General features: G+C 34.3%; 1 protein-coding gene across 4 annotated transcripts in view; it reads left to right on the top strand.

Annotated features, from left to right (window-relative positions):
- The window catches only part of SMARCAD1 (SNF2 related chromatin remodeling ATPase with DExD box 1), a 90049-nt gene extending 65299 nt beyond the window's left edge, over nucleotides 1–24750 (top strand). For all 4 annotated transcript variants that reach the window (XM_069593661.1, XM_069593663.1, XM_069593664.1 and 1 more), the window contains exons 10-24: nucleotides 3861–4060; nucleotides 9892–9982; nucleotides 12894–12993; nucleotides 13685–13744; nucleotides 13854–13929; nucleotides 15587–15722; nucleotides 16209–16346; nucleotides 17510–17605; nucleotides 17700–17817; nucleotides 18027–18148; nucleotides 18816–19004; nucleotides 19584–19702; nucleotides 20733–20915; nucleotides 22009–22118; nucleotides 23408–24750. In XM_069593661.1, the coding sequence (XP_069449762.1) occupies nucleotides 3861–4060; nucleotides 9892–9982; nucleotides 12894–12993; nucleotides 13685–13744; nucleotides 13854–13929; nucleotides 15587–15722; nucleotides 16209–16346; nucleotides 17510–17605; nucleotides 17700–17817; nucleotides 18027–18148; nucleotides 18816–19004; nucleotides 19584–19702; nucleotides 20733–20915; nucleotides 22009–22118; nucleotides 23408–23469 (1800 nt within the window). In that variant the 3' untranslated portion in view covers nucleotides 23470–24750. The remainder of the gene's footprint in view (nucleotides 1–3860; nucleotides 4061–9891; nucleotides 9983–12893; nucleotides 12994–13684; nucleotides 13745–13853; nucleotides 13930–15586; nucleotides 15723–16208; nucleotides 16347–17509; nucleotides 17606–17699; nucleotides 17818–18026; nucleotides 18149–18815; nucleotides 19005–19583; nucleotides 19703–20732; nucleotides 20916–22008; nucleotides 22119–23407) is intronic.
- The last annotated feature ends 735 nt before the right edge of the window (nucleotides 24751–25485 follow it).

Raw genomic sequence — 25485 nt, 5'->3', positions numbered from 1 at the left:
TTGGACTGGTTGTTCATAGGTCAAATGATCAGTTGGGACATTGGGGTCTGATTTCCCTGACATCCTGAGGAAACTTGTTTTCCTGTCTTTGTGTTTCATGCCTCTTTATTTAGTCCCTTGGTTTCATAAATACCTGCTAGGAAGTTGTTGAATAATAGAGTGGAGCTAAATGGCCTCGTTTTAAATCCCAGTTCTGACATTTTCTAGCAACTTACATGACCTTAAGCAAGTTCTCTCTCTGTTCCTCTATTTCTTCATCTGTAAATGGGCTGTAATTATGGTACTGACCAGTCTAAGGATTGGAAAGTAAGTGCCTGTTCAGTTGTCTGTCTCTTGAAAAACGTTAGCTGCAGATACCCACAATATATTATTAGTGAAATGTTAAGAAACCATTGTAGTTTTCTACTCATTCATCAGTGTCATTTCTAGACATACTGAGTCAAACTTTTTGGATCAAATCATTTTTCTGTCTTTTTAACCCACTCTGTGCTTTAAAACAGGTTTATGACAGGTGACATTACCCACAGTATGTTTAAGACTACTTTTTTTAGCCTCCCTTTGGTAATTTGACAAATTCCTGTCCAGTGAGATATAACAGAAGTATACTGTGATTTTTGAAAGAATCCTTAAAGGATCTCTTCTTCCTGTTAGGTGTGATGTTGGGAACCACATGCAAGGATATTGAAGCAACAAAGTAGAAGTTTTGGTTTTTGGAACCACTCTACTAGATCTGAACTGCTCCCTAGAGTCTTCATTTACATGAGAGAGATGTTTTGCATTTACTATTACTTATTACTAAAGCTAATATTAGCAAATTTATCAAACAGTGAAACTTTTTTCTCTTTCTGATGAGAAATGAAACTGATGTCTTACATTCATTGACAATGTATCACTACTTAGATCTAAATTCTAAACTAACAGCAATAATTTGGGTCATCTCTAATGTTGGCTGTCTTATATGGAAGGAGGGGTAAAGAGTGTGAGAAGCTCAGAGAGTTAAGTTTTGAAACTTTGACTTCACAAATACCAAAATGTCAAGTTCACTAAGTCTCAGTCAGACTGTTACAGCATTGTGGAATGAGTTGCGTTTTGCACACCCCATCGTTGCCCCTACAAGAATATTAGACAGAAAAATTAGAATAGTGTAGCAATGGCACCCCACTCCAGTACTCTTGCCTGGAAAATCCCATGGACAGACGAGCCTGGTAGGCTGCAGTCCATGAGATCGCTGAGAGTCGGACACGACTAAGCGACTTCACGTTGACTTTTCACTTTATACATTGGAGAAGGAAATGGCAACCCACTCCAGTGTTCTTGCCTGGAGAATCCCGGGGCGGGGGGGGGGGCAGCCTGGTGGGCTGCCTTCTGTGGGGTTGCACAGAGTTGGACACAACTGAAGCGACGCAGCAGCAGCAGCAAACCTTTGTGTACTCATCACCAGCTTCAGTTACCCCCTTGAATCTTGTTTCATCTGTCCTCCCCGCTACTGCTCCATTCCCTGTCTCCCCCCACCTTCCTCTGCCTCTCTCCCTCCCTCCTGCCCCAACCCTTCCTATAATCTTTGGTGAAGAAACTGGATCATTTGTTCTATAGCTTCCCAGTTTGGGCTTTTCTGGTTATATTTTCTGTGGAATTAGAAGTAACAAAATTGGAATTAGATGTTCCCACCAGTACTATTAAATGGTTGGTGATGTGTTCTTTCATCAGGAAGTGGTAATGTTTGGTTACTTGTTTGTTTAATGTATGTTTATATCCTGCTTCTCTAAGTTCTGACATATTAAATTGATCTTTTTGAGTCAAAATTGTTCTTTGTGATTTCTGGCCTTATTACTCTGAAAGGACTTCCTCGATTATATTATACACATGAACTTCGGTTTTTTTTCCTTGTGAGAGTCAGACATGACTTAGCAACTGAACAACAACTTGTAATACCAGTTGTTAACACTTAAAATTGTATGTTGTGTGTCTTTCCCAGTGACTGTAAACCACATGAGAACAGGGAATATGTCTGTATGCCAGGTATGTTTACCAGCCAGGGTAGTGATAAATAAAATTGTTATTTTATTTAAAAATAAAGCACACAATAAATGGCAGTTATTTGCAGAAAAAAGGGGTTTTTGCTTTTTAACTTTCACAGTTTTATTTTGTTTTATTTGGGGAGTTACTAGTTTTTAGTGAAAAGAGCATTAACTGGAGTCTTTTTATCCTGCTTTGTAACCTTGGGAATTGAGCCTTGATTATTCATCCGGAACTGGTGGACTGATCTTGCAGTTGTGGGGACTTAATGAGTCTTACCTAGCAGTCTCTGGCACATACAAAGCACACACTGTATGTTCCTTTTTTTTTCCTGGCTATTCTTGTTGGTTCTCTCTCACACATATATATCACAAACACATACCCCATAATAGACATGAGATTATTTTTGGGGGTTCCATTTAAAAATAAAAATATTGTAATTAAAGTTCTAGTAGAACCTCCTTAAAATCTTCAAGGCACTGATTCCCACATATCCCCTTCTTTATGTGTAAATCTTTTCCCTGAAAGTACCAAATGGAAGGTTACATTGTGATTATGAATGTATGTTGTCCTTGTGAAAATATAAAGTAGTGTGCAAATAACTTCGTATTTCATAGTGCCATTTTTTGGCACGCTGCATCTTTGTTTTGTTGTTTTTTATTCCTGCAGTGCAGTAATAATATGGCTTTGGGACAGATTAAAAATTTCATTTCTTACCAACTTACTCTAAGTTAGATATAAAAAAAATGTATTAATATAAACTATTTTTTATGAAATTTTCTCAGTATATCCGCTACTAAATTTCTATTGCTTGAGCTTTTCTTTGAACTTAGAAATATTGTGATAACAGGGATTATTTAGAGTTGTTTATGAGATTCTTGTTACAACTTGAAAAAATATGCCAAGTAAGATGTCATGAGTCAAAATCGTGTGGTTTTTATCTTGATAAGATAGTTTTAGTTTAGTTAGCTTTATTCTGTTCTGAATTTTGTTTATTTTTCTTTTTGTCCAACAAACAGCTTTCAGATAGCTACTGGGATTTTTTCTAATCGTTTACACAAAAAATATTTTTTGTACAGTATTTCAGGGTATATTATTTTTCAGTTCTGTGGAAAAATTCTAATTCTGTTAAAACTTCTACACTGTGAAATAGTCAATATCTCCTTTAGAAAAATAAATACAGATATATTTTGAAAGAAATTCTGAGTTTTCACACAAAACCATTTATCCAAGTCTTGTATTGAAATTGATATTAAGTTTAATCAAACTATCAAATTGGTCACAGTTAACTTTTGTATTAGTCTCAGGTTAGGGTAAAATATCAAGGGACAATATCAATAATTGGAGTTCTGAAAGCTTGAGGGGTTGTACTTTGATGCTAGATAGGGAAAAGTATGTTTCAGAAAAATTAATCTTATAGTCATATGACTATATGTCATATTCATAGGAAGTGACAAAAATAAGAGATCTGGTCTCCAGTTATTACATTTGGCATTGTTACCTTTGGTAATAGACATGAATCGAGTTTTAAAGGCAAAAAAATGACTGATAGGAGACATTAACAATTACATTAGAGTTTCTCCCATAAGAAAACAGCTATTGGAATCAAAGTATTTTGAAGAGAAAGATGTATTTTATTTCAACATGATGAGTTTAAGATGGCAGTGAGATTTATCAAAGAGAAATATGATAATGAAAATGCCGATTGTCTTTGCACTTGATTAAGGAAGGTCATTAATAAAAGTTTAAGAAACTTTTTTCCATCACAAAGAAAGAAATTGAGATTGACTCTCCGTTTGACTCTAGATCTGAACTGTTAAATTATTTTTCTTTTCATGCCATAGTTCACAAAGATGTCCAAAACGAATGGCTTATCAGAAGATTTGATATGGCACTGTAAAACACTGATTCAAGAAAGGGATGTAGTTATAAGGCTTATGAACAAATGTGAAGACATTTCAAATAAACTGACAAAACAAGTTACCATGCTCACTGGAAATGGAGGTGGATGGAACACAGAGCAACCCTCCATTCTAAACCAAAGGTAACACTTGTATGCACCTATTTATTGTTTTATCTCAGTTGTGTAAGGTTTCTTTTTTATTTCTATATTGTGCCTTAGAAACTTAACCATGGAAATGATAGGAAAACTAATGTCAAAAGGGAAAACCAGGATTTCCTAAAGTGGTCCATAAGTGGTGTGTGAATTCTTTTCCATTGATCTCCTCTCCCCTTCTCCTCAGTCAGGATATTTTCCTCCATTATCACATTGTAAGTTAGAGGGAAAAAAAATTACGGTCTTACATAACCTACGTTTTCCTTGTGATGACAGATAATTTCTTATACAGTCACAGAACCTGAAAAGGTGGTTTTAGCTACCTCTTTACTTAATTTAGGGCTTCGAAGAGTCAGCTGCTCAATTGTATCAACGTAAGAATTTGTCTTAGTTCAATTTCTTTTTAATCATGAATGTCCTATATATGTGATTAAATGTTTTAAATGGCTTTCAGAAGCCCAAATTTTAAATTTTTTTGAGGTAAGAACACACAAAAAGTGAAAAGGACACTTCTATTAAATAGATTATGTAAGGAAAATTGATTTTTTTAAAAAATACATGAAGTATATTCCCCCACCTGTTGCTGTCAGTAAAATACCTTGTCAGAATTCTTGCAAAAAATAAGCACTAACGTATTTTCACTAAAAAAAAAAAATTGTCCAACAACCAGAACATAACTAACACAGCATTTTGTGATTGTGAACATCTCTACTTTGCATGATGTTGGGATATGGTGGGCGGACGGTTGTTTTGAACTTCTTTTAAAAGTTCTTTTTAAGTTGTCTGGAAACCTAGAACTGTTCAGAATGCTTCCATTTTAAAAAAGGTATAAAATTGTTTACTGGGATAGTACATACAGGCAGAAACATGGAAACAATTGGTTTCTAAGATCAGAGCCTCGTTAGAATTACTTACGGTATATCCATACTCTGCAGTGTTATGTAATTTTTTAAATGAATTATTTCTGTTCAGAATATTTCTGGTAGGTATATAATAAGATTAGCACCAGGGCCTCATTAAAATTAATTACCTTCATTGGTGATTTTTTATACTTCTTGATATTTTACTAAGTTAATGATCAAAGCATATTTGCTGATCATTGGTTAATTTAAAAAATCAAGATTAAAAAAAAAATCAGGATATGGTTACTGGCCTTTAATAGTAAGCTACAATCTTTTCTGTGCCCTTCTAGGGTGCTATGGGATGGTGTAGGGAAACGTGATGCAGTTCCCACAAAGAAGCTCTTTTCTCTGTTGCATAGAAAGAACTATGACCATGTCAGCAAATTCATCTCCTAAAAGTGTAGTTGGAGCTGCTCCTTCTTGTTCTACAGCATTGGATATGGGGAGTTCTTCACTCTACAAGGCTTACCCAGTTGAGTCTACTTTATCGTGATTTGGATTTTAAAAAATCAAGTGCTTTATTGCATCACTTAAAAAATTTCTCTCTTAAACCCACATCCACAAAGTCCTGTCACTTGTAAATAGTATGATCAGGTAATAAAGGTATCCTTTCCATTAGACTGAAGACTTTTTTATGAAATATTGAACAGATAAGAAAAATAGGTGTTTTGGTTTTTTTTTAGGTGCTTATTGGATCTTGTCCAAAGTATAGCTTCTGAAGCCCTATACAGATAGTCTAGAGTTTATTTAGATACACTTTTAGGGGGTGAAATTTGTTGTCTTGGCTTTTGTTTTAGCCAGTGTAAGTTGCACAAGCAACTTGCAGATTTTCATTTGGTATACTGGCCAAGCATAATGGCCAGTAGAGACATTTAAAGTACTTTCCTTGCCTTGGGAAAGGGTTTATTAGTACTGAAGAAAATATTATGCAATCCTGATGAATAACCTGTTATGCTTTTACTTAACAGAATGAATTCTTTGTAGTAAAGTTTATTTTGAAGCAAAATTTTGTTAACTATTTTCCTATTATGAATTTATAAGAATTCTAGCAGAAAAATAACCTTTTAGAGATAAAAGAAAATACAGACATAGTGTAACTATGACATATTTTTAACTGTGTAACCTGTTAAAGTCCTGGCAAAAGAAAAAATTCTCATATGTATCTCAAAACCATTAACATTCATAATCATTATTTTAAAACATCAGAATTAAAACTGCCTTAAGTTAAAATATAATAATACAGCGAGGGAAAAGTTAAAAAAACAAACCTCAGCATTACTCCTATTTTATTTCTATCATAAATGTAGCCATCTCTCAACCTTTAGCTTTAATCAGCATTTTATCAGGTTTATACTGTTCTAACTGAAAAGATAGCTCACGTGTTCAGTGTAAAATAATATCTATTTATGTGTGTCCTGTCTTTTTCTGCACTAAATCTACTAAGGTTCTTCTGATCTTGTTCAACCTCAACTTGACAGGATGATTCCATATCCTTGTTCCTAAACAGTTGCTGTGAAACCATTTGACAGTGACATCAAATGCAGAGCTATACTGCAGACGTAATCCAACTAACTCAGAGTCCTGTGATATAAATATTTTAGTAGCTTGGATACTGCTATTAGTACAAACTATTATTGTAGTAGTATTTTCAGCATTCATGTTATACTTAAGGGATATAAATTTTTGATCAACTAGCATCCCTAATCTGTTTCATATGAACTGCTGCAAAAAGTTTAGCCCTCTACTTCTGCATTTTACACTTAAATTTAGCACATTGTATATTCTCCAGTTTTCTATTTCAGGCCTTTCTCACCTTTCAAAATAATTTTGAAGCTAGTGTTCTCTGACAGGAAGTTTAAGCCAAATTTAATTTCCCTCTGAAAAGAAATCAGAGTAACTTATATCTGAAAGGATTTTACCCCCTTACAAAACAAGTAACTTTAAACATGCTGCCTTATTTTCTTTCATGACCTCAGAAAATCTTAAAATCACTCTTTTCCTCATTGGGAGGTAAGAAAATCTACAATGTCGGATAGTTATGGTCCCTTACTGAGAAGAGATCACTTACCCACCTCACAAGGTCCTGGCTATACTTCATACCATTCGGATAACCCTGAGCAGTTTATATTCTTACCTGTAAACTTATAGTTGGGGTTCATATGCAGTCAAAAGTTTTTAGAAAATGTTGAAATGTCACAATTAATGGGAGGTGTAATTGTATAGCAACTAAATATTAGTGACTGACAAAGACTATATAGCTGCCCTGTTTTATAACTTGTCTTAACAAGTGAATTGGGAAAATGTTTGCCAAAATTGCATTTTCAGTGATCCTTCTGCTTTCTGAAAAGATTTGTGTTATGGGCACCAGTGCTGCAACAGACAGTTGCTTATAATTTAGATAATTTAGTTACTTGTAATTTAGATAAATTGAGCAGAAGAGCAAATAAGACACATACATGTACTCAGTAAAGGTATTTAATGTCCTGATCAGAACAACTACTATAGCTGCTTTATGAGTGTGAATGAAACAATTGTATTTGAATGGAAAATTCAGTGTAGAAGGTGGTTCTCAAAATCTCATCACTTTGTAAAATTTTAGGTATAGTTAAGAATATTTTAATAGACTCATTTCTTAACGTGTTAGTGATGCATAGATTCAGTCATTTTTGTTTGTTAAAATATTTTTTGCCTATTTGTGATCAGTTTACATTGAGATAGCATATTGGCTCTTGGCATATGTTTATAAGTGATGTAATGTGCCTACCTTATCGAGTTTTTCATCATTTTCACGGAATGTGAACCTTGATCTGTAGGGGATGACTAAGACGTTAGGAATGACTCAGAAAAATAATAGAAAGTTCAATTTAAAAATAGAAAGTCGTGACTGTAGAGTAGGTGGGTCAGAGAGAGAAAACTTTCATGTTTGCTGTTTAGTGATTGAAGGCAGAGCTCTGGAACAGACCTGGATTGAATGCCAGCTCTACTCTACCACTGTAGACACAGATTCGGATAACTGTGACCTTAGGCAAGTTACTTAACTTCTTTGAATTCCAGGGAGGATTTCTCATCTATAAATGGAGATGATTATAGTAATAGTACCTACTTTTTAATGTAGGTTAAATAAAGTAATAATGCATGTAAAGCCCATAGTAGAGTGTCTTGAGTCCAGTTATCAGCATTTATTTTGACTACCAGTATAGTAGAATTTATTTGGATCTGAAAAGTTGAAATACCTTCGATAGTATATTCTACTTATTATTGCTTTTCTAATGGCATAGAGATAGTACTGTCCAAGAAGACCAAAGACATTTTAAGAAATGAACTGTAAAGGCTTCAGCAACACTGCTGACTTTTTTCTACCTCTACTTTTAACTTTTTCAGATGAGAAATGTTTTGCAGATTGCACACCCCACAGTTGAAGAATAGGTTCTGATTTAAGATGGATACCTTTCTACCTTACCTGTTTGACCACTGTTCTAGTTAAAGTGTCTCGACTTCAGAATTTGACCCATTAACCATTTATCATACCCATGGCTGTGTCTAGACACGTTCCCTATGTGCAGATAGGATATGTGTAGCAGAAAGTAAAGGAACAGAATAAAAGCTGTAGAATGAGGAGCATGGCCTTGTCTTAAGTTTTTATGTTAATGTGGGGTTTAAGGCAATGGCACCCCACTCCAGTACTCTTGCCTGGCAAATCCCATGGACAGAGGAGCCTGGTGGGCTGCAGTCCATGGGGTCGCTAGGAGTCGGACACAACTGAGCGACTTCACTTTCACTTCTCACTTTCATGCATTGGAGAAGGAAATGGCAACCCACTCACCCACTCCAGTGTTCTTGCCTGGAGAATCCCAGAGACAGGGGAGCCTGGTGGGCTGCCGTCTGTGGGGTTGCACAGAGTCAGACACGACTGAAGCTACGCAGCAGCAGCAGCAGCAGCGAGTATAAGAATATGCTTTTGAGTGAGAGAGACTTTCTGAGTTAAAATTTTATCCATAAGATTTTGCTTTGTAGTTATGCAGCCTCAGGCAATTTGCTGAGCCTCAGGTTTTTTCATCTGTTAAAATGATAATAGCCTAACTCTATGGAATACTAAAAGGTTGAGGTAATACCTGAAAATTATATTTTTGTGTATCTGTGTATGTAATAGATGTTCAGTAAATACTAGTTTTTAACAACTTGAACTTTCAGAAAAAAACTATTGTTTTCGTCCACTGTAATGCTTCCATTTTACCTTTCAAGAAAGTTAATCCCAGGGATTAATCTGTTATGTGTTCACAAATTAAATCACATTTTGACACTTGCCTGCTGTTTTCTATTCGTTGGTATTTATTTACGCCTAGCAAGTTTACATTTATACATAGTTCAAACATAAATACACAATGCATACGTGCTCTGTAATTATATATACCAGCGACATTAAAGGTGATTGGCATTCATTCAGAAAGTGTTTATTAAATCAGCCTGGCAAAGTAGCAAATTATGCTTATGTTTTTGTTCTGATACTTTTAAGTTCCTCAGTATGCTAATACTCATTCATATGAATGCATTTTTCTAATATAAATGTTAGCTTTGTAATATGTTACCATAGTTAATAGTCTAATTGTTTATGTAATTAATTTCATAGCATTACATTTTAACTGAATATGATAATACCTTTTGTAATTCTTATTGCCAGAAGAAGTAAATCAACAAATACAGAATGCAATTTGAGAGACTTTTTAAAACGTGTTATGTTTGGGGTTCATTTTCTTAAGTGTAAATAGCTTTTATTAATAACAATAAGTTAAAAGGTAAGACCATCTAGATACTTTCCTTTTTGTGTGCATTGTAAACCTAAACTGCGTCTCAGAAAACTAGTAGAGAAAGTTAATAGAATTATAAATCTGTAACATTCGGTAACTTTCTCTTTACCAGTTTGTCACTCAAGCCCTATCAGAAGGTTGGTTTGAATTGGCTGGCATTGGTACATAAACATGGACTTAATGGCATTTTGGCAGACGAAATGGTAAGTAGTACTCCATTTCTAGGATATATTATTGGTAGGCATCCTTGCTGTCATTTAAAAAGTGAAAATTTCCCTTGACCCTGTTAGTTTACTGCTCTTACCAAAGTATAAGCCCTCTTACCCTTCTCAGTTTTCTATTGCTTATGTGAGTTTTAGCCTCCTTACTTCCTCTCAGAAATGAAAATAGTTTTTTTTTGTCTTTCTCATCAAATTAATAAATATATATTTTTAAAATTAGGTGTTACATAAAAATATGTAGGGAAAAAAACAATATCACACATAATCCTATCACCTTAAAATAAGTATTTATTTTGCTGTATCTTTCCAGATTATTCTGCAGATGTGTTTGAATGCACCATACATATATACACATGTACATACATATATATTATACTAAAAGAGATGTTACTGCCTGTGCTTTTCTATAGCTGCCTTTAAAACTGATCATAGATACTTGTCCTTGTCAGTAAGTAAATCTACACATTTATCATCACCGTCATCTCAGCCATTTTACTTTTATTAGAGATCTCTGGGTTTCTGTTCTTTTCCCAATCACATTTTACTTGGAAGTAAGCTTAGGAAGTTCATTACAGCCAATAGTCCAAGTATTGTCATGTAGAAACTTGACCTTTAATCTAACTTGTACCTTCCTTCCACCAGCTATACTTTTTAAAAAGTGTTTATTAAAAATGAATCATGTTCAGTGGAGAAAATGTTTATTGAATATATATGTATTAGGTTGTGGTGGGGGTGGTGCTCACTCTCTTAAATCATGTCCGACTGTTTGTGACACCATGGACTGCAGCATGCAGGCTTCCCTGTCCTTCACTATTTCCTGGAATTTGCTCAAACTCATGTCTGTTGAGTCAACGATGCCGTCGTCCAACCATCTGATCCTCTGTCTTCAGTCTTTCCTAGCATCAGGGTCTTTTCCTGTGAGTCAGCTCTTTTACACTGTATAGAGTTTCAAAGTAAAAATTGACAAGATAATAATCCTTGTCCTCTGTTTCGCTTCTAGTAAAATAATCGTCAGTATTTTAAGATAATTCCTACATGTACCTCATACTTTTGTTAAAACATAACAAGTGGTTTAGAAAAGTGAATACTATATGCGGGATTTAAAAATAATTAGAAGTTATATATAGAATATAGAATAGTATAATTGTGGAAACTGGACTTGGAAATCAAATCTGGGTTCTGGGTCTACATTTGTCTTTCATGGGCCGCCTAACCTTTACCAAATGACCTAATCTCTCAAGGCTAAAGTTAGTAAGGCATAGGTAATTCCTATATCATATTTGGTATCAATGAGATATGTTATGTGGAACTGTTCTTGTATCCTGTAAAGTACAATATTTATGATAAGGTAGTGTCTGTTAGGGCTTCCCTAACAAAATATTAAAGACAGGGAGACTTAAACAACAGAAATTTCTCTTAGTTCTGGAGACTGGAAGTCTAAAATCGAAGTATTGGCAGGTTTGGTTTCACCAGAGGCTCCTGTCTGGTTTGTAGATAGACACATTGCTGTGTCCTCACATGGCTTTTCCTGTGGGCACATTCAGTCTTTCTTCTTAAAGATAAGGGTTGGGCCCTTACCCTTACGACTCTATATTTAACTTATCTCTTTAAAAGCTTTATCTCCAAAAAATCTTAACATTTGGAGTTAGGACTTCAACATGTAAATTTGAAGTTGAGAGCAATTCAGTTCCTAACAGTTGGCAATGTTTAGCTCTCCTGAGGAGCTATTCTTCCTCTCTAGCCGTTTTTGGAGAAGGAAATGGCAACCCACTCCAGTACTCTTGCCTGGAAAACCCCACAACCGGAGGAGCCTGGTAGGCTGCAGTCCATGGGGTCATGAAGAGTTGGACACGACTGAGCAACTTCACTTCACTTTTCACTTTCAAGCATCGGAGAAGGAAATGGCAACCCACTCCAGTGTTCTTGCCTGGAGAATCCCAGGGACAGGGGAGCCTGGTGGGCTGCCATCTGTGGGGTCACACAGAGTCAGACACAACTAAAGCGACTTAGCAGCAGCAGCAGCCTTTTTTTAATATAATACTTTGTCGATGTGCATACAGATTTCCAGCTTAGTGACTTTTTACATGTATGCACACCCATGTGACTGCCTCTCAATCAACATGTCCATCATCCCAGAAAGTTGCCTTATGCTCCTTTTCAGTCAAACATCACCACTATTCTCACACCTATCACAGTACAATAATTTTTTTTTCTGATTTCTGAACTTGATATGAATAGATCCATACAATATATACTGTTTAAATAGTTTCTGGTTCATTTGGTACATAATAAAATTACTAAGATTAATCCATGCTCTTCCATGTATCAGTGGTTGGTGGTGGTGGTTGCTTTTTATCCACTTTCCTGGCAGTTTAGATTATTGATGACAGTTTAGATTATTTCCAGTGTGTGGTTATTATAATAAAAGTACATCAATATTCTTACGCAAGATTTTTCATGGACATATGCTGTCATATCTCTTGAATATATTCTTAGGAGTAAAATTCCTGAGTAATAGGATGGGTATATATTCAGCTCCAGTTAGTCAATGGAACGCTGTTTTCTATCAATCCAATATGTATTAAATGGTTGCTTTATATTAACAATTACCAAAATTATATCCTTTATATGCAAGCAGAGGTCTTTCATTTTAGTGTGTATCACATACTAACTAGCAGTTAAAATACATCCCACTCTTTACGTTGTAGTATCACTTGGAGATTATGATCTGTTTTATGGTTATTGAGAACTAAGAATTTAGTAGAGTTGCATTGTGGGGAATCATAAATAAATAAAACCAGAAATATTCTTTTTTCTTTCCTTTTCCCGTATTTATTTGGGTCTTTGGTTTGTTTTTATATTTAATATGTGTTCTTTTAAACTTTTATTTTAGGGCCTGGGAAAAACTATTCAAGCCATTGCATTTCTGGCGTACCTCTATCAGGAGGGTAATAAAGGTCCTCATTTGATTGTTGTTCCAGCATCAACTATAGGTTTGTTATTACTGTGGACAATTTTACTCGACTAAATAGTGTTTTATATGAAGGGAAGAAAAAGTGTGTGTGTGTGATTTCTTAGTTTGTGGAGGTGGATGTTCATTTTTGTGATTTCCTCATAACTTTTCTCCCTTTGCGTATGTGTGTTATTATACTGGAAGTCTTTTTAAAGAAAATAACTCCAGTATAAGTAAGTTATTCATCTTATAAATTATTACAGATCAAGTATCATTTGAAAAGATTGTTTTCGTAATACTTTTAAATTGTTTCATGAGTAACTAATTTAAGGGAAGCTAGGTGATTTAAACTTATAACTAAACATTTATTAAGTGAGAAATATGCAGTTCATCCCAATTCAAATTACTGTTTCATTCTTTTTCAACTGATTGTAGACTGGAGTCAGAGAATATATGTATGAACGTAACACCACCCCTAAAAAAAAGAAACGTCAAAATTAGAAATTAATAATCATCTGTAAATACAATGATTGGCCTTCCGCTCTTTATTTTGGTGCCACCTGAAAATCTCAGGGATAACATTGTGAAGTCTGTGATTTTTCAAAATCATCATGTTAACTTTTTAAAAGAAGAATTTCCTGGTAGAACTTGTTAGACTTTAGTGTTCATTTCATTGCACACATATATCCTTTGTAGCAGATGCTACAAGTAATATCTCTTTTGTCTCATAGATAACTGGTTAAGAGAAGTTAATTTATGGTGCCCCACTTTAAAGGTGCTCTGTTACTATGGTAAGAATTTGTCATTATTCTCTTAGCTTTGGAAATGTCTTTAAAATCTTAACATACAGTTAAGTACAATAAATACAATCAATTTGTATGTTTCATCTTTAAATTCTAGGTTCTCAAGAAGAACGTAAACAGATTAGATACAACATTCATAGTAGATACGAAGAATACAATGTAATCGTGACCACGTAAGTATTGAGAAAAAAAAAAATTGGAAGAGAAAAAATTGTTTTACAGCCACCAGATCTTTTTTAAAAAATGTTTTAAAAATAGTAGTAGTAAAATGAAATAAAACTTATGCTAAGGACTATGCAACAAAAGTAATAGAATGAGTTATGTTGAAGATTTACGCATTTTTCAGTTTGGTGGATAGTACCATAAAAGAGAGTGAAAAAGTTGGCTTAAAGCTCAACATTCAGAAAACGAAGATCGTGGCATCTGGTCCCATCACTTCATGGGAAATAGATGGGAAGACAGTGGAAACAGTGTCAGACTTTATTTGGGGGGGCTCCAAAATCACTGCAGATGGTGACTGCAGCCATGAAGTTAAAGACGCTTAACTCCTTGGAAGAAAAGTTATGACCAACATAGATAGCATATTCAAAAGCAGAGACATTACTTTACCAATTAAGGTCCGTCTAGTCAAGGCTATGGTTTTTCCTGTGGTCATGTATGGATGTGAGAGTTGGACTGTGAAGAAGGCTGAGTGCTGAAGAATTGATGCTTTTGAACTGTAGTGTTGAAGAAGACTCTTGAGAGACCCTTGGACTGCAAGGAGATCCAACCAGTCCATTCTGAAGGAGATCAACCCTGGGATTTCTTTGGAAGGAATGATGCTAAAGCTGAAGCTCCAGTACTTTGGCCACCTCATGTGAAGAGTTGACTCATTGGAAAAGACTCTGATGCTGGGAGGGATTGGGGGCAGGAGGAGAAGGGCTGGATGGCATCACTGACTCGATGGACATGAGTCTGAGTGAACTCCAGGAGTTGGTGATGGACAGGGAGGCCTGGCGTGCTGCAATTCATGGGGTCGCAAAGAGTCGGACACGACTGAGCAACTGAACTGAACCATAATAACGCTTTTTAATTAATTCTGTAGGAGACCATGATTAAAAGAATTCATCTTTTCTTAATAAAAGAGACTCCATTTTCATATATAGTCTTGTACTGCTAGCTGCTGTTAACTGTTATTTCTTGGATTCACTCTGCCAGTTTAATACAATGAACAACTAAGCACAGCACATTATATTCTTAACAGAAATGTCTTAGCTTCATGGTTTTTTTTTTCCTTACTGCTTCTTAAAATATAATAGTTCATAAAGCAAAGTGTGATAATTGCAGATCACATAAATTGTACCCAGATTGGCCTCTTCCTAGATGTGTAGAGGTTGTCTAATTGCAGCATATAAATTGTCTTTTATATTGCAGCTTTTGTAACTTGGTTACATGCACATCCTCCTCCTGGTAGCTCAGATGGTAAAGTATCCACCTGCAGTGCAGGGTACCTGGACTGGATCCCTAAATCAAGAAGATCCACTGGAAAAGGGAATAGCTACCCACTCTAGTATTCTTGCTTGGAGAATTCCACGGACAGAGGAGTCTGGCAGGCTATAGTCCATTAGATTGCAAAGAGTCAGACACAACTGAGTGACTAACACATATACACTTACATGTACATCAATAATTATTGGATATAACTACATTAGTACTTACTTGAGTACCAGCTGTGTTAGGTACTAGCTATTAAAAATATATAAATAAAAATAATTTTTTAAAACATTAATCTCATGAGTCCACGCTTTTAAAGGTTTATTCTTAGAGACTGATTTTTTATTTTGGTGACAGGTATAACTGTGCCATCAGCAGTTCTGATGATCGTAGTTTGTTTCGTCGGCTGAAACTGAATTATGCAATTTTTGATGAGGGCCATATGCTGAAGAATATGGGCTCCATCCGCTACCAGCACCTTATGACAATTAATGTAAGAGAATGTTCTCTGAATTTTTCTAAATACGATAAAATTTCAGATTGTGTGTGTGTGTGTGTGTATGGTATCTTATATTAGGCACCGGTAAACTTTTTCTGTATAGGACCAGATAAGTAACTTTTCATGCTCCATGAGCCATAGATAGGTACTATCACTTGTTTTTTGCTTTTTCTTTTTTTTAAACCCTTTAAAAATGTAGAAACCATTCTTAGCTCATGAGCTTTAGTTTGCCAACCTTTGTACTATAGGATAAACTTTATGGATATCAGAGGTAATCTATCTTCTTTCATTGCTTCATAGAAAAGTAATGTGGGAACATGAGTTACCCACTTATAAACTGACTATTTTATATACTCAGTATTTTATTACTAATAATGATTTTAATTTTTTTCTCCTCCACTGAGGGAGATAACCAAAAAGTATATAGATATTTTTTTCTTTTAAGGCAACACTAATCTAAACTTTTATCTTTGTTCATAGGCAAATAACCGTCTGCTGCTCACAGGCACACCTGTGCAAAATAACCTGTTAGAACTCATGTCACTGTTGAATTTTGTTATGCCGCATATGTTCAGTAGTAGCACCAGTGAAATACGAAGAATGTTTTCTTCTAAGACAGTAAGCATAAATTCATATTTTTTTCTCAAATGTCTTTGTGTTTTATCTGGATCATTTTTAAATTTTGTCTTTTTTTCTTGTTTTCGTCGGACTTGTGTCCTTATGAAATAAGTTTGAGTGGTTGATATCCCTGTATTTGGATGAGTTGGGAAGTCAGCCAAAATACAATGGGAAGTAAACTGGAGGCTTCTATAATCATTGTGTGAAAGTTTTGGTTTTTAATATCCTGATTTTCTGAATCATCGTTTCAAATCAATGGATAGCTCAGATATTTAGTATGTGGAGAAAGTTTGATCATATCATTTTCTTTTTTAAAATTAGATAAATGAGCGTTTTTTTTTAATAGGTAAACCATAAAGCCAGGCAAAGATAGAATATCCCAAAAATTCATATACTGGGAGATATGTTTTGCATTAACACTCATAAATTAAAAGTCAACAATAAAGAAATCTTATTTAGAAGAAAATATGGTTAATTTTTTCCCTGTTACTTAGAAAAAGTGAGAGTGTAGTTTTTAGGAACTCTGATTTTCCAGCACAACAATGCTTATATAGGTTCTTGACACTCTCCCAAATCACATGTATTTTGTGAGAATTTTCTGATAATCTTCTACTGCCAGCTGCCTTTCTAATTTCACTAATATATTCCCTCCCACTTGGTGGCCTTAGCAGATCAGAGGATATGGAGGATTCCTTTAAAATCTTAGAATAAAATTCCTCTTCTCCAAAATTAACAGGTTTTGGTTAGGAACTACCCTATTTCTGTAGACTAATGATTTGCATCACCTGCACTAGCTTTCTTTGGGGGCCATTTTCCACAAATAGATACAAGTTTCTACTTCTTTCTCTCTTTACCTCCACCCAAACTCCCTTAAATACACACATATCTTTTTAAGAGAGTTATCTGTGTAATCAGTAATGACTCATCAGTTAGTTACTTCTGAACAGTATCCTAGTGCAGTTCAATTTCGTTACCTCCGGAGAGTACATGATTTGTCACAAAACCTGAAAGTACATGTGGAGTCTTAAGAACTCTGTGTCAGCCCAGAATTCAAGTTCCATCTAGAATGAACTGAATTTCTACGGGAAACAACTCAGAATGTAGTGAGGGAGAGTTTCATGTTGTGTAATAACATTAAAATGTCATGTTCTTTCTTTACTTAGAAATCAGCAGATGAGCAAAGTATATATGAAAAGGAGAGAATAGCACATGCAAAACAAATTATAAAACCATTTATTCTCAGAAGAGTAAAAGAAGAGGTAACTCTTATCTGTGTATTTTTATTATGATTGGTTTTAAAATCTTTTTTACTCTTTATTTGAATGATCTGCTTAAACTGTTTTCCTTTCACAGGTTCTCAAGCAGCTACCCCCCAAAAAAGATCGAATTGAGTTATGTGCAATGTCAGAGAAGCAGGAACAACTGTATATGAATCTCTTCAACAGATTGAAAAAGTCTATCAATAACCTGGGTATAACCTTACTTTCACAATTTTATGTAAAGAATAATCCTGTACTGGGACTACTTTTTTGTTTAATCGTATGATAGTGGGATTTGCTGGGGTTTTTTTTTAAGTTGGAATTTGAAGAAATAGTTTTAAAACCTTTTGTTTGCATTGAGATATATTTCAGCAAGTGGCCATCAACTTTTTTTTTTTAATGTGTACTTTTTGGATCACAGAAAAAAATACAGAAATGTGCAATGTCATGATGCAATTGAGAAAAATGGCCAATCATCCTTTATTACATCGCCAATATTACACAGCTGAAAAACTCAAGGAAATGTCTCAGCTTATGCTAAAGGTAAGGATATTCTATGCTAACAATAAGCTTTATTAGCACTATTAAGCTTGAGATTCATTGTTAGTCTAAAAGTCAGACCACTGAACCTAATAAAGATATTAACCCTTTAAAAACATTTTTAAGACAAAGTTGAAAACAGTTAGGAGACATAAGAGCCAAGAAGGACTGAGTCTACATCAAGAGTCAGCCAGCTGTGACCTTGAGGCCAAATATGACAGTAGCTAAGTTTACAAATAAAGTTTTGTTCTAACACAGCCATATGCTTTTGTTTCCATGTTTTCTGTAACTGTTTTATATTAAACTCATGGGAAATTTTAGACATGTAAAAGTGGAGAGAATTGTATAATGAAAGCTTCTACCTGTGTAACCTTCGCCCATATTCTACAGTTACCATCTGGAATGAGACTGCTGTCTCTTGTTTCACCTAGAATCTTTCCCAGGATTATTTTGAACCAAATTCTAGACATTATTTCAACTGTAAATATATCAGTATGTTATCTCTAAAACAGTAAGAACTTCTTATCTGTATTATAGCCAAAAAAATAATTATTAATTTCCTTTGCCAAATCTGTTGCACTGAAAGATCTGAACAATTTTATTAGATTGTTCTAATCATATTATAAATTATCTTCATTTTGAGGTGTATATTGTTTTGTTTTATTTTGAGGAACCTACACATTGTGAGGCTAACCCTGACCTGATCTTTGAAGATATGGAAGTTATGACAGATTTTGAATTACATGTACTTTGTAAACAGTATCGACATATTAATAACTTCCAGTTAGACATGGACTTGATTTTAGATTCTGGAAAATTTCGAGTTTTAGGATGCATCTTGTCTGAATTGAAGCAGAAGGTACTAAAGAATAATATTTCTCCCTTATATGTTTTCCCAATTAGTTCAGCTACTTTAAAAGTAGTTCTGGCATGATTTGACTTTCTTGAAGTTTTAGCCTGTTTTCTACAGTCTTCTAGAAATTGTTTTGAGCATTTTTTGGATATATTTGGGCATGTTTTCCTGATTACTTTTCCTCCATCTAATAGAAGTTAATAGAATATATATTTTTAAAATAATCTTAATTGTCATTATTTCATAGGTGGCATTCTATATAATTACTTCAAAATTAGTATTTTGAAGATACAATGGTAACATAAATTAATCCTTATATGTGAGCATTAACATAAATTAATGCATAATGTTTACATGTGAAATAGATTTGTAAGATCACAATCTAATTAGTATTTTTTGTAGCTATTCCTATTAATTAGTCTTAAAAATCAATTTTAGGTCCAAAGTTTAGATAATTTATATATAATCTAAAATAAGAAATTTATCTTCACTATGATTACTTGATTATTATTAAAGAGGCAGTTTTTCATTAGATACTTATCATTTTATTTTTTATGTATCTAACTAATATATGTATTTCCACAGGGTGATAGAGTTGTATTATTTAGCCAATTTACCATGATGCTGGATATTTTAGAGGTTCTCTTAAAGCATCATCAGCATAGGTACCTCAGATTAGATGGGAAGACTCAGATTTCTGAAAGGTTGGTATACTTTGGTTTCAGAAAATATCTCTACCTTACTCTCAAATAAGAGTAAATGTTAGAATTTTAAATGTCTAGAGCTTTTCATGGAATTGTATATTGCTTTGAATCTTACGTTTGTTCATTACCCTAAGTTGAGGAAAATTTAATTTTTGTTCTGAATCATATTCAGATATATTTTGAAACAGCTAGTTAGAGTTATATGTATGTCAGTGCTTTTCTCTTTGAAAATCATTCCGAGCCTAAAGCACATTATCTTTAAACCAAGATTACCTTAAAATCTTGGACTTTTCTTATTTTGAGGGTAGTTGAGTAAGTTTGGGGTTTTGGTTGTCTTAAAAGCAGTGCTTTTTCTAGTGTGTTTAAACTGCGTTATATCTTTGGCTTATTTTTTTTATCAGCTAGAGTAAGTTTTTTTTCCTGCGTTGAATAGGAAGAGAAGTAATACCAAAGAGAATGAACATTATAGTTGAATCTTGAAATGCATAGTTCATCAGGGATATTGTCTGTGAGTCATAGCTGACTGACTCTAAGAAGGTTAACGATCACAAAGCCATATCAAAATTTAGAAAAGCCAAGAGTCTTTTAACAAAAAACAAAATTAATTAGGAATTAATCAAATCTGCATAATTATGGCACCCCACTCCAGTACTCTTGCCTGGAAAATCCCATGGACAGAGGAGCCTGGTAGGCTGCAGTCCATGGGGTCGCGAAGAGTCGGACATGACTGAGTGACTTCACTTTCACTCTCCACTTTCATGCATTGGAGAGGGAAATGGCAACCCACTCCAGTGTTCTTCCCAGGGACAGGTAGCCTGGTGGGCTGCCGTCTGGGGTTGCACAGAGTCGGACATGACTGAAGTGACTTAGCAGTAGCAGCAGGGAGATAAATGATATAGAAAAGGAAAATAACTCGAGTGCCAAGAGCATATGTTTACATCTTGAAGTTTATTTTCCATGTGATGTGATTGCTTTCAGTTTTCACTATAAACCTTTTTGTGAGATTTAACCTAATATATTTATCTTCTAGAATTCATCTAATTGATGAGTTTAATACCGATATGGATATCTTCGTCTTTCTGCTGTCAACAAAAGCTGGTGGCTTAGGAATAAACCTGACTTCAGCAAATGTTGTCATCCTTCATGATATTGACTGTAATCCTTACAATGACAAACAAGCAGAAGATAGATGTCATAGAGTAGGCCAGACAAAGTGAGTGTTTGCATTTGAAACTTATTTTTAATTAAATGGCAGTTTAATTTCTATAGAATATTAGAATATGATCTGTCAGATGTCCTCTCTTAGCTTTTTGTTTTTGTATTTTCAGCAAAGCAAGGCTCCTGTGGTATTTTACACCAACAGTGTTGGATATGAACTCCACTATATAACCTATTCATATTCTAGTAATTAAAGCAGGGAATTCCCTGGAGGTCCAGCGGTTAGGACTAAGCACTTTCACTGCCAGGAGAGCGGGTTCAATCCCTGGTTGGGAAACTAGGATCCCACAAGCTACATGGTGTAGCCTTAAAAATAAAACAGAATAACCTCCCACCCCCAGTCCGCATCGGTCTGCAACTAATGAAAACGAAGTCCTGCCAATGGCCCAGCCCCTTTGAAAAAGATTAGTAATTGAAATAACTTCTTGTTAAGCCATGTAAGAGCCAGACAGATTTGATAATGTGATACAGTTGCTACCTTCTTACCTCATAGGAAGTAGGTTATGTGAGCTGTAGGTATTTTAGGTGAAAGTTAAATTAGACATTGCTCACAGGACATAAAGAGGTAAAATACCTATAATTCAGCTCTGTTCTCAATGTAAACAGCAAACAATCAGTCTTTGTGGTGTATTTTACTGTATTTCCAAAAGACATTGATAAGTTCATTTATGAACCAAATATTTATTAGTACTTACTGTAGAACTAAAACCTCCTATGTAATCTTTGTACTTTACAACACTTCCATGCTTTTTGTACTAAATTATATCTCTTGGAACCTGATAAGTAAAGCATGTTCTTTGTTAAAATGAAATACCTACCTGAACCCAGAATTGTTTGTTGTAATTCAGTTATACCAGCAATTTTTATAGATACCTTTTTCTTATCTCTTGAATCAGTAAGTGACATGCTCAGAAAATGTCAGTCTTAAGTAGTGTGAATAAAAGAACTTAAATTTATGGATGTATTCATTAAAGCAATTTTCTAATTATTCTTAAGGCATTCTTAAGTGATTTATGTATTTCATAGTTTATATATATCAAATAATTTTATATTAAGTAACCAGTGGACATATCTTGTGTTTTCTTTAGAGAAGTACTAGTTATAAAATTAATAGGCCAAGGGACAATTGAAGAATCCATGCTAAAAATTAATCAACAGAAATTGAAACTAGAACAAGATATGACCACAGTAGATGAAGGTAAGTTTTTTGTCAGCATAAAATATGGAAGGGCATCAATTTAGCAGTAGCAGGGAGTAACAAAGATGGTCTGAGTCCTTGATTGGTATGCAGATTATGGATAGCACAGGAGAAGATAAGCATACTGTGTCAAAAGTACTGCAATAACTAAGATCATTTTGCCAGAACTGATAAAACCACTTTGATTTTGAATAATCCTGTCTCTTCCATTCTCAGTCTCTGACACAGAAATATCCCAGAAATAAAACTGGGTCCATAATTTTATCTGCAGTTTTATAATTTACTTACTATATTAGAAATATTTATGAATCCCGAGCACATGGCACAATATTAAGTTCTTAAGAATTCTAACATTTATATTAATTTCATTTTGACTAGCAAAATACTCATTATTCTAGAGTACAACACAATGCACTTATTAAAAAATTGAATAATATTAAAGAGCAATTGGATATTAGAAACAGTCATCAAATAGAACTGTCTCCATTTCCTCCATCTTTTTGAAGAGAATGATTTTTAAAGTTTTAATTTTTTATTAAAAAGGTAAATAAGGCCACATAGTTCAAGATTCCTAAGATATAAAAAGGCAAATAAAAGCCTCCTTCCCACCCTATCACCCAGCTTCCTCATAAAGTTTATTTTTTATTGTATGACCAGTTATTTCTGCATCTTACTTTTTTATGTGATGTTAAATTTGGATTTCTTGGACTCTTTTCAAGTCTTTCGACAAGTTCAGAGGCAAGCATGTCAGTGAATTTCCTGAGAGTTTATACAGTGGTTTGTCATCTTATGCATTTTTTTACTGAAAGGAGAAGAGTAGATAAAAGTTTTGTTTAGACTATAGCTGGGGTCTGTAAGTCAATGATGATATCTTTGGACTGAAAATAAGTTTAGAGGAAATTATTTCTGTTTGGATTTGTGAGTTTTGTCTTTATTTTCACATTCAGATTGTTATATAGATGCTTTTATTTAGTGAACCTGAGGAGTAAATACTGTGTGGTCTATAAATAGGATATGATCCAGGCTATCTATATCTGTCTCTTTATATCTTTATCAAATCAGAAAGAGAAGCTGTAGACTGCTCTGCTGGCAATGTGAACATGAGCACAGGGGAAGTAGCCCTAATATTATTTGTAGGAATTTGAGAAGATTTTTAACAGGGAGTAACACTGAATCAAACTGGGCTTTGAAAGGTGATTAAGAATTCACCAAAAGTAGAGAAAATTGGAAAGAAGTATGCTTCATAAAATATTTTTATCAAACTTGTAACCCCAGTTTCTGACCTGCAGGTGACGAAGGAAGTATGCCAGCAGATATAGCCACGCTACTAAAAACATCAATGGGCCTGTGAAATGAGAATTGCTCATTCCTAACTGATGAGGAAGTGTCAACTTGGTGCACTCAAGGACATTTACATTATGATGACCATGGGGTTTATGAACATTTATAACTTTTTATAATTTCCATATTACATTTCTCATAGTATGGACAACTTTTTTGCCACTAACTGAATTCTCCAGATGCTCACATGTGAAATTTCAAAAAAAGCCACGAATATGTAGTCTTGAAGATGTTAAATAATCATTTTACAAAACAGTTTTCTGAATGGGGATTAGTTGGTGATTGTTTGTAACAAATACGCTAATGCTTTAGAAATGTCAGTATTTTTGTAATTATTTCTACCTCCAAATATATATATATATTGTCTTTCACTGGATAATGTGTGTAGATTTTTACATGTGCCTTATTTGACAATGCTTACGTCTTGTTTTTGCTCGTCTCATTTGAAGGTTCTTTTTTTATTATGTTAAAGAATGCAGCTGTATAGATTATATAGCTTTCATTTTATTGCTATTTGAAACAGATGTTCACCACTGTCAACAAGAACTCAACCTGAATTTAAAGGTGGCATTCCATATACTAACCCCCAGCCCAGGTCCTCCCAAGTACTTCTGTTAACACAAATTTGTTTGGCTAGGCACTAAGTTGTTTTCCAGTGAATAGTAACTGAAGAACCCTTTATCTTACTCCACGAAGTAAATCCTCCTGTTCATTTCCCAACTGCACTGACTGTGCTTACTATTCTACCTATTCTTGTGCATGTTTTCATTATTTTCCCTCTCCTGGCTTTTGCTTCTATTGAAACTGTTGCCCAGTCATTTCTGCTCCACTTCTCTTTACTCTAAGTAGTAGTTTATTCCTGCCACATCTCCACATATCAGCAAAATGTTGGTGACATTTTTCTAGTCTGGCAGAACTAATCTGATTCACTTCAAAGCAGACTGAATGTGACTTCATTTTAAGGCAGCATTAGGTACTGCATGGAAATAGGTCATTAACTTTGAATTCTTATCAAAATATAATTTACCACTTTGCAGAATTTCCAGTACAGGACCTCCTGAAGAGAGAGCCATTCTTCAATTCCAGTTCAGTGTGGGTGACAAAGTGAAATTTAGAAGTAAAGTTGTCTACTTGATATTTAAGTCTTTATTAAATCTTTCTTTAAATTTTTGCCTGTTGGTCTATATTGCTGTTTTTATTATGCATCAGTTTCTTTGTATAACTTGTGAGTTTCATGTGTTTTGTTTTATTATGTAAATATCATTATAAATAAACTTATTTATAAATCAAAGATTTGTTCATTATTGAAGATTATACTTTAACGACATCCTGACTTTCTAAGTTTCTAGAGTAATAGAACTCTTCAGTTGAAGGCTAATGAAGCTCTTATTGTGATTCTTCAGATATTATAGACCCTGAAAACTCATGACTCAGTAGAGTTATCCAGTCTTGAAAGATTGAAAGGACTCTGCAAATAGTATTACTACCTCCTTCTACATCATGGTACCCAAACCACTTATATTGTTGAGAATGTTACCTTCTAAAAATCTTAAATGGGTTCCTTGTAACTTTCTTGTATTAATGTGTCTTCAGTGATAGGCTGTTTCTTTTGTTGTTGTTTAATCCATATTTTTATGTTTAATTAAATGTAGTTGGGTTCTCCTTGTAAAGCTCTGTTATGTTTTTGGCTTAATAAAAATAATTATGATCATAAGTTGTATTATCATACATTTTGTAGTAGTTTCTGTATTGAGCACAAATGGTATTATGTGCTTAATATTGTCTCTTTCTCAGTAAACTGGAATCATTACTTTGGATGTATTCTCATTAGTCCTTTTTTTGAACTAATAGCAATAAAATTCGAAATCCATCATCAGTAAAGAGCATGTGAAGCTGCAGTTGTTGGAGTAATGTTTGGCCAACTGAAGCACCGTATGTTTTTTTGATACAGATCACACAGGGATAAAAGACATAAAGTGAAGTCGCTCAGTCATGTCCAACTCTTTGCAACCCCATGGACTGTAGT

The sequence above is a fragment of the Ovis canadensis genome, chromosome 6, assembly GCF_042477335.2.
Source record: "Ovis canadensis isolate MfBH-ARS-UI-01 breed Bighorn chromosome 6, ARS-UI_OviCan_v2, whole genome shotgun sequence".
Classification (NCBI taxonomy): Eukaryota; Metazoa; Chordata; class Mammalia; order Artiodactyla; family Bovidae; genus Ovis; species Ovis canadensis.
The sequence above is the reverse complement of the archived record's forward strand: the minus strand, read 5'-3'. Positions and strand labels throughout refer to the sequence as shown.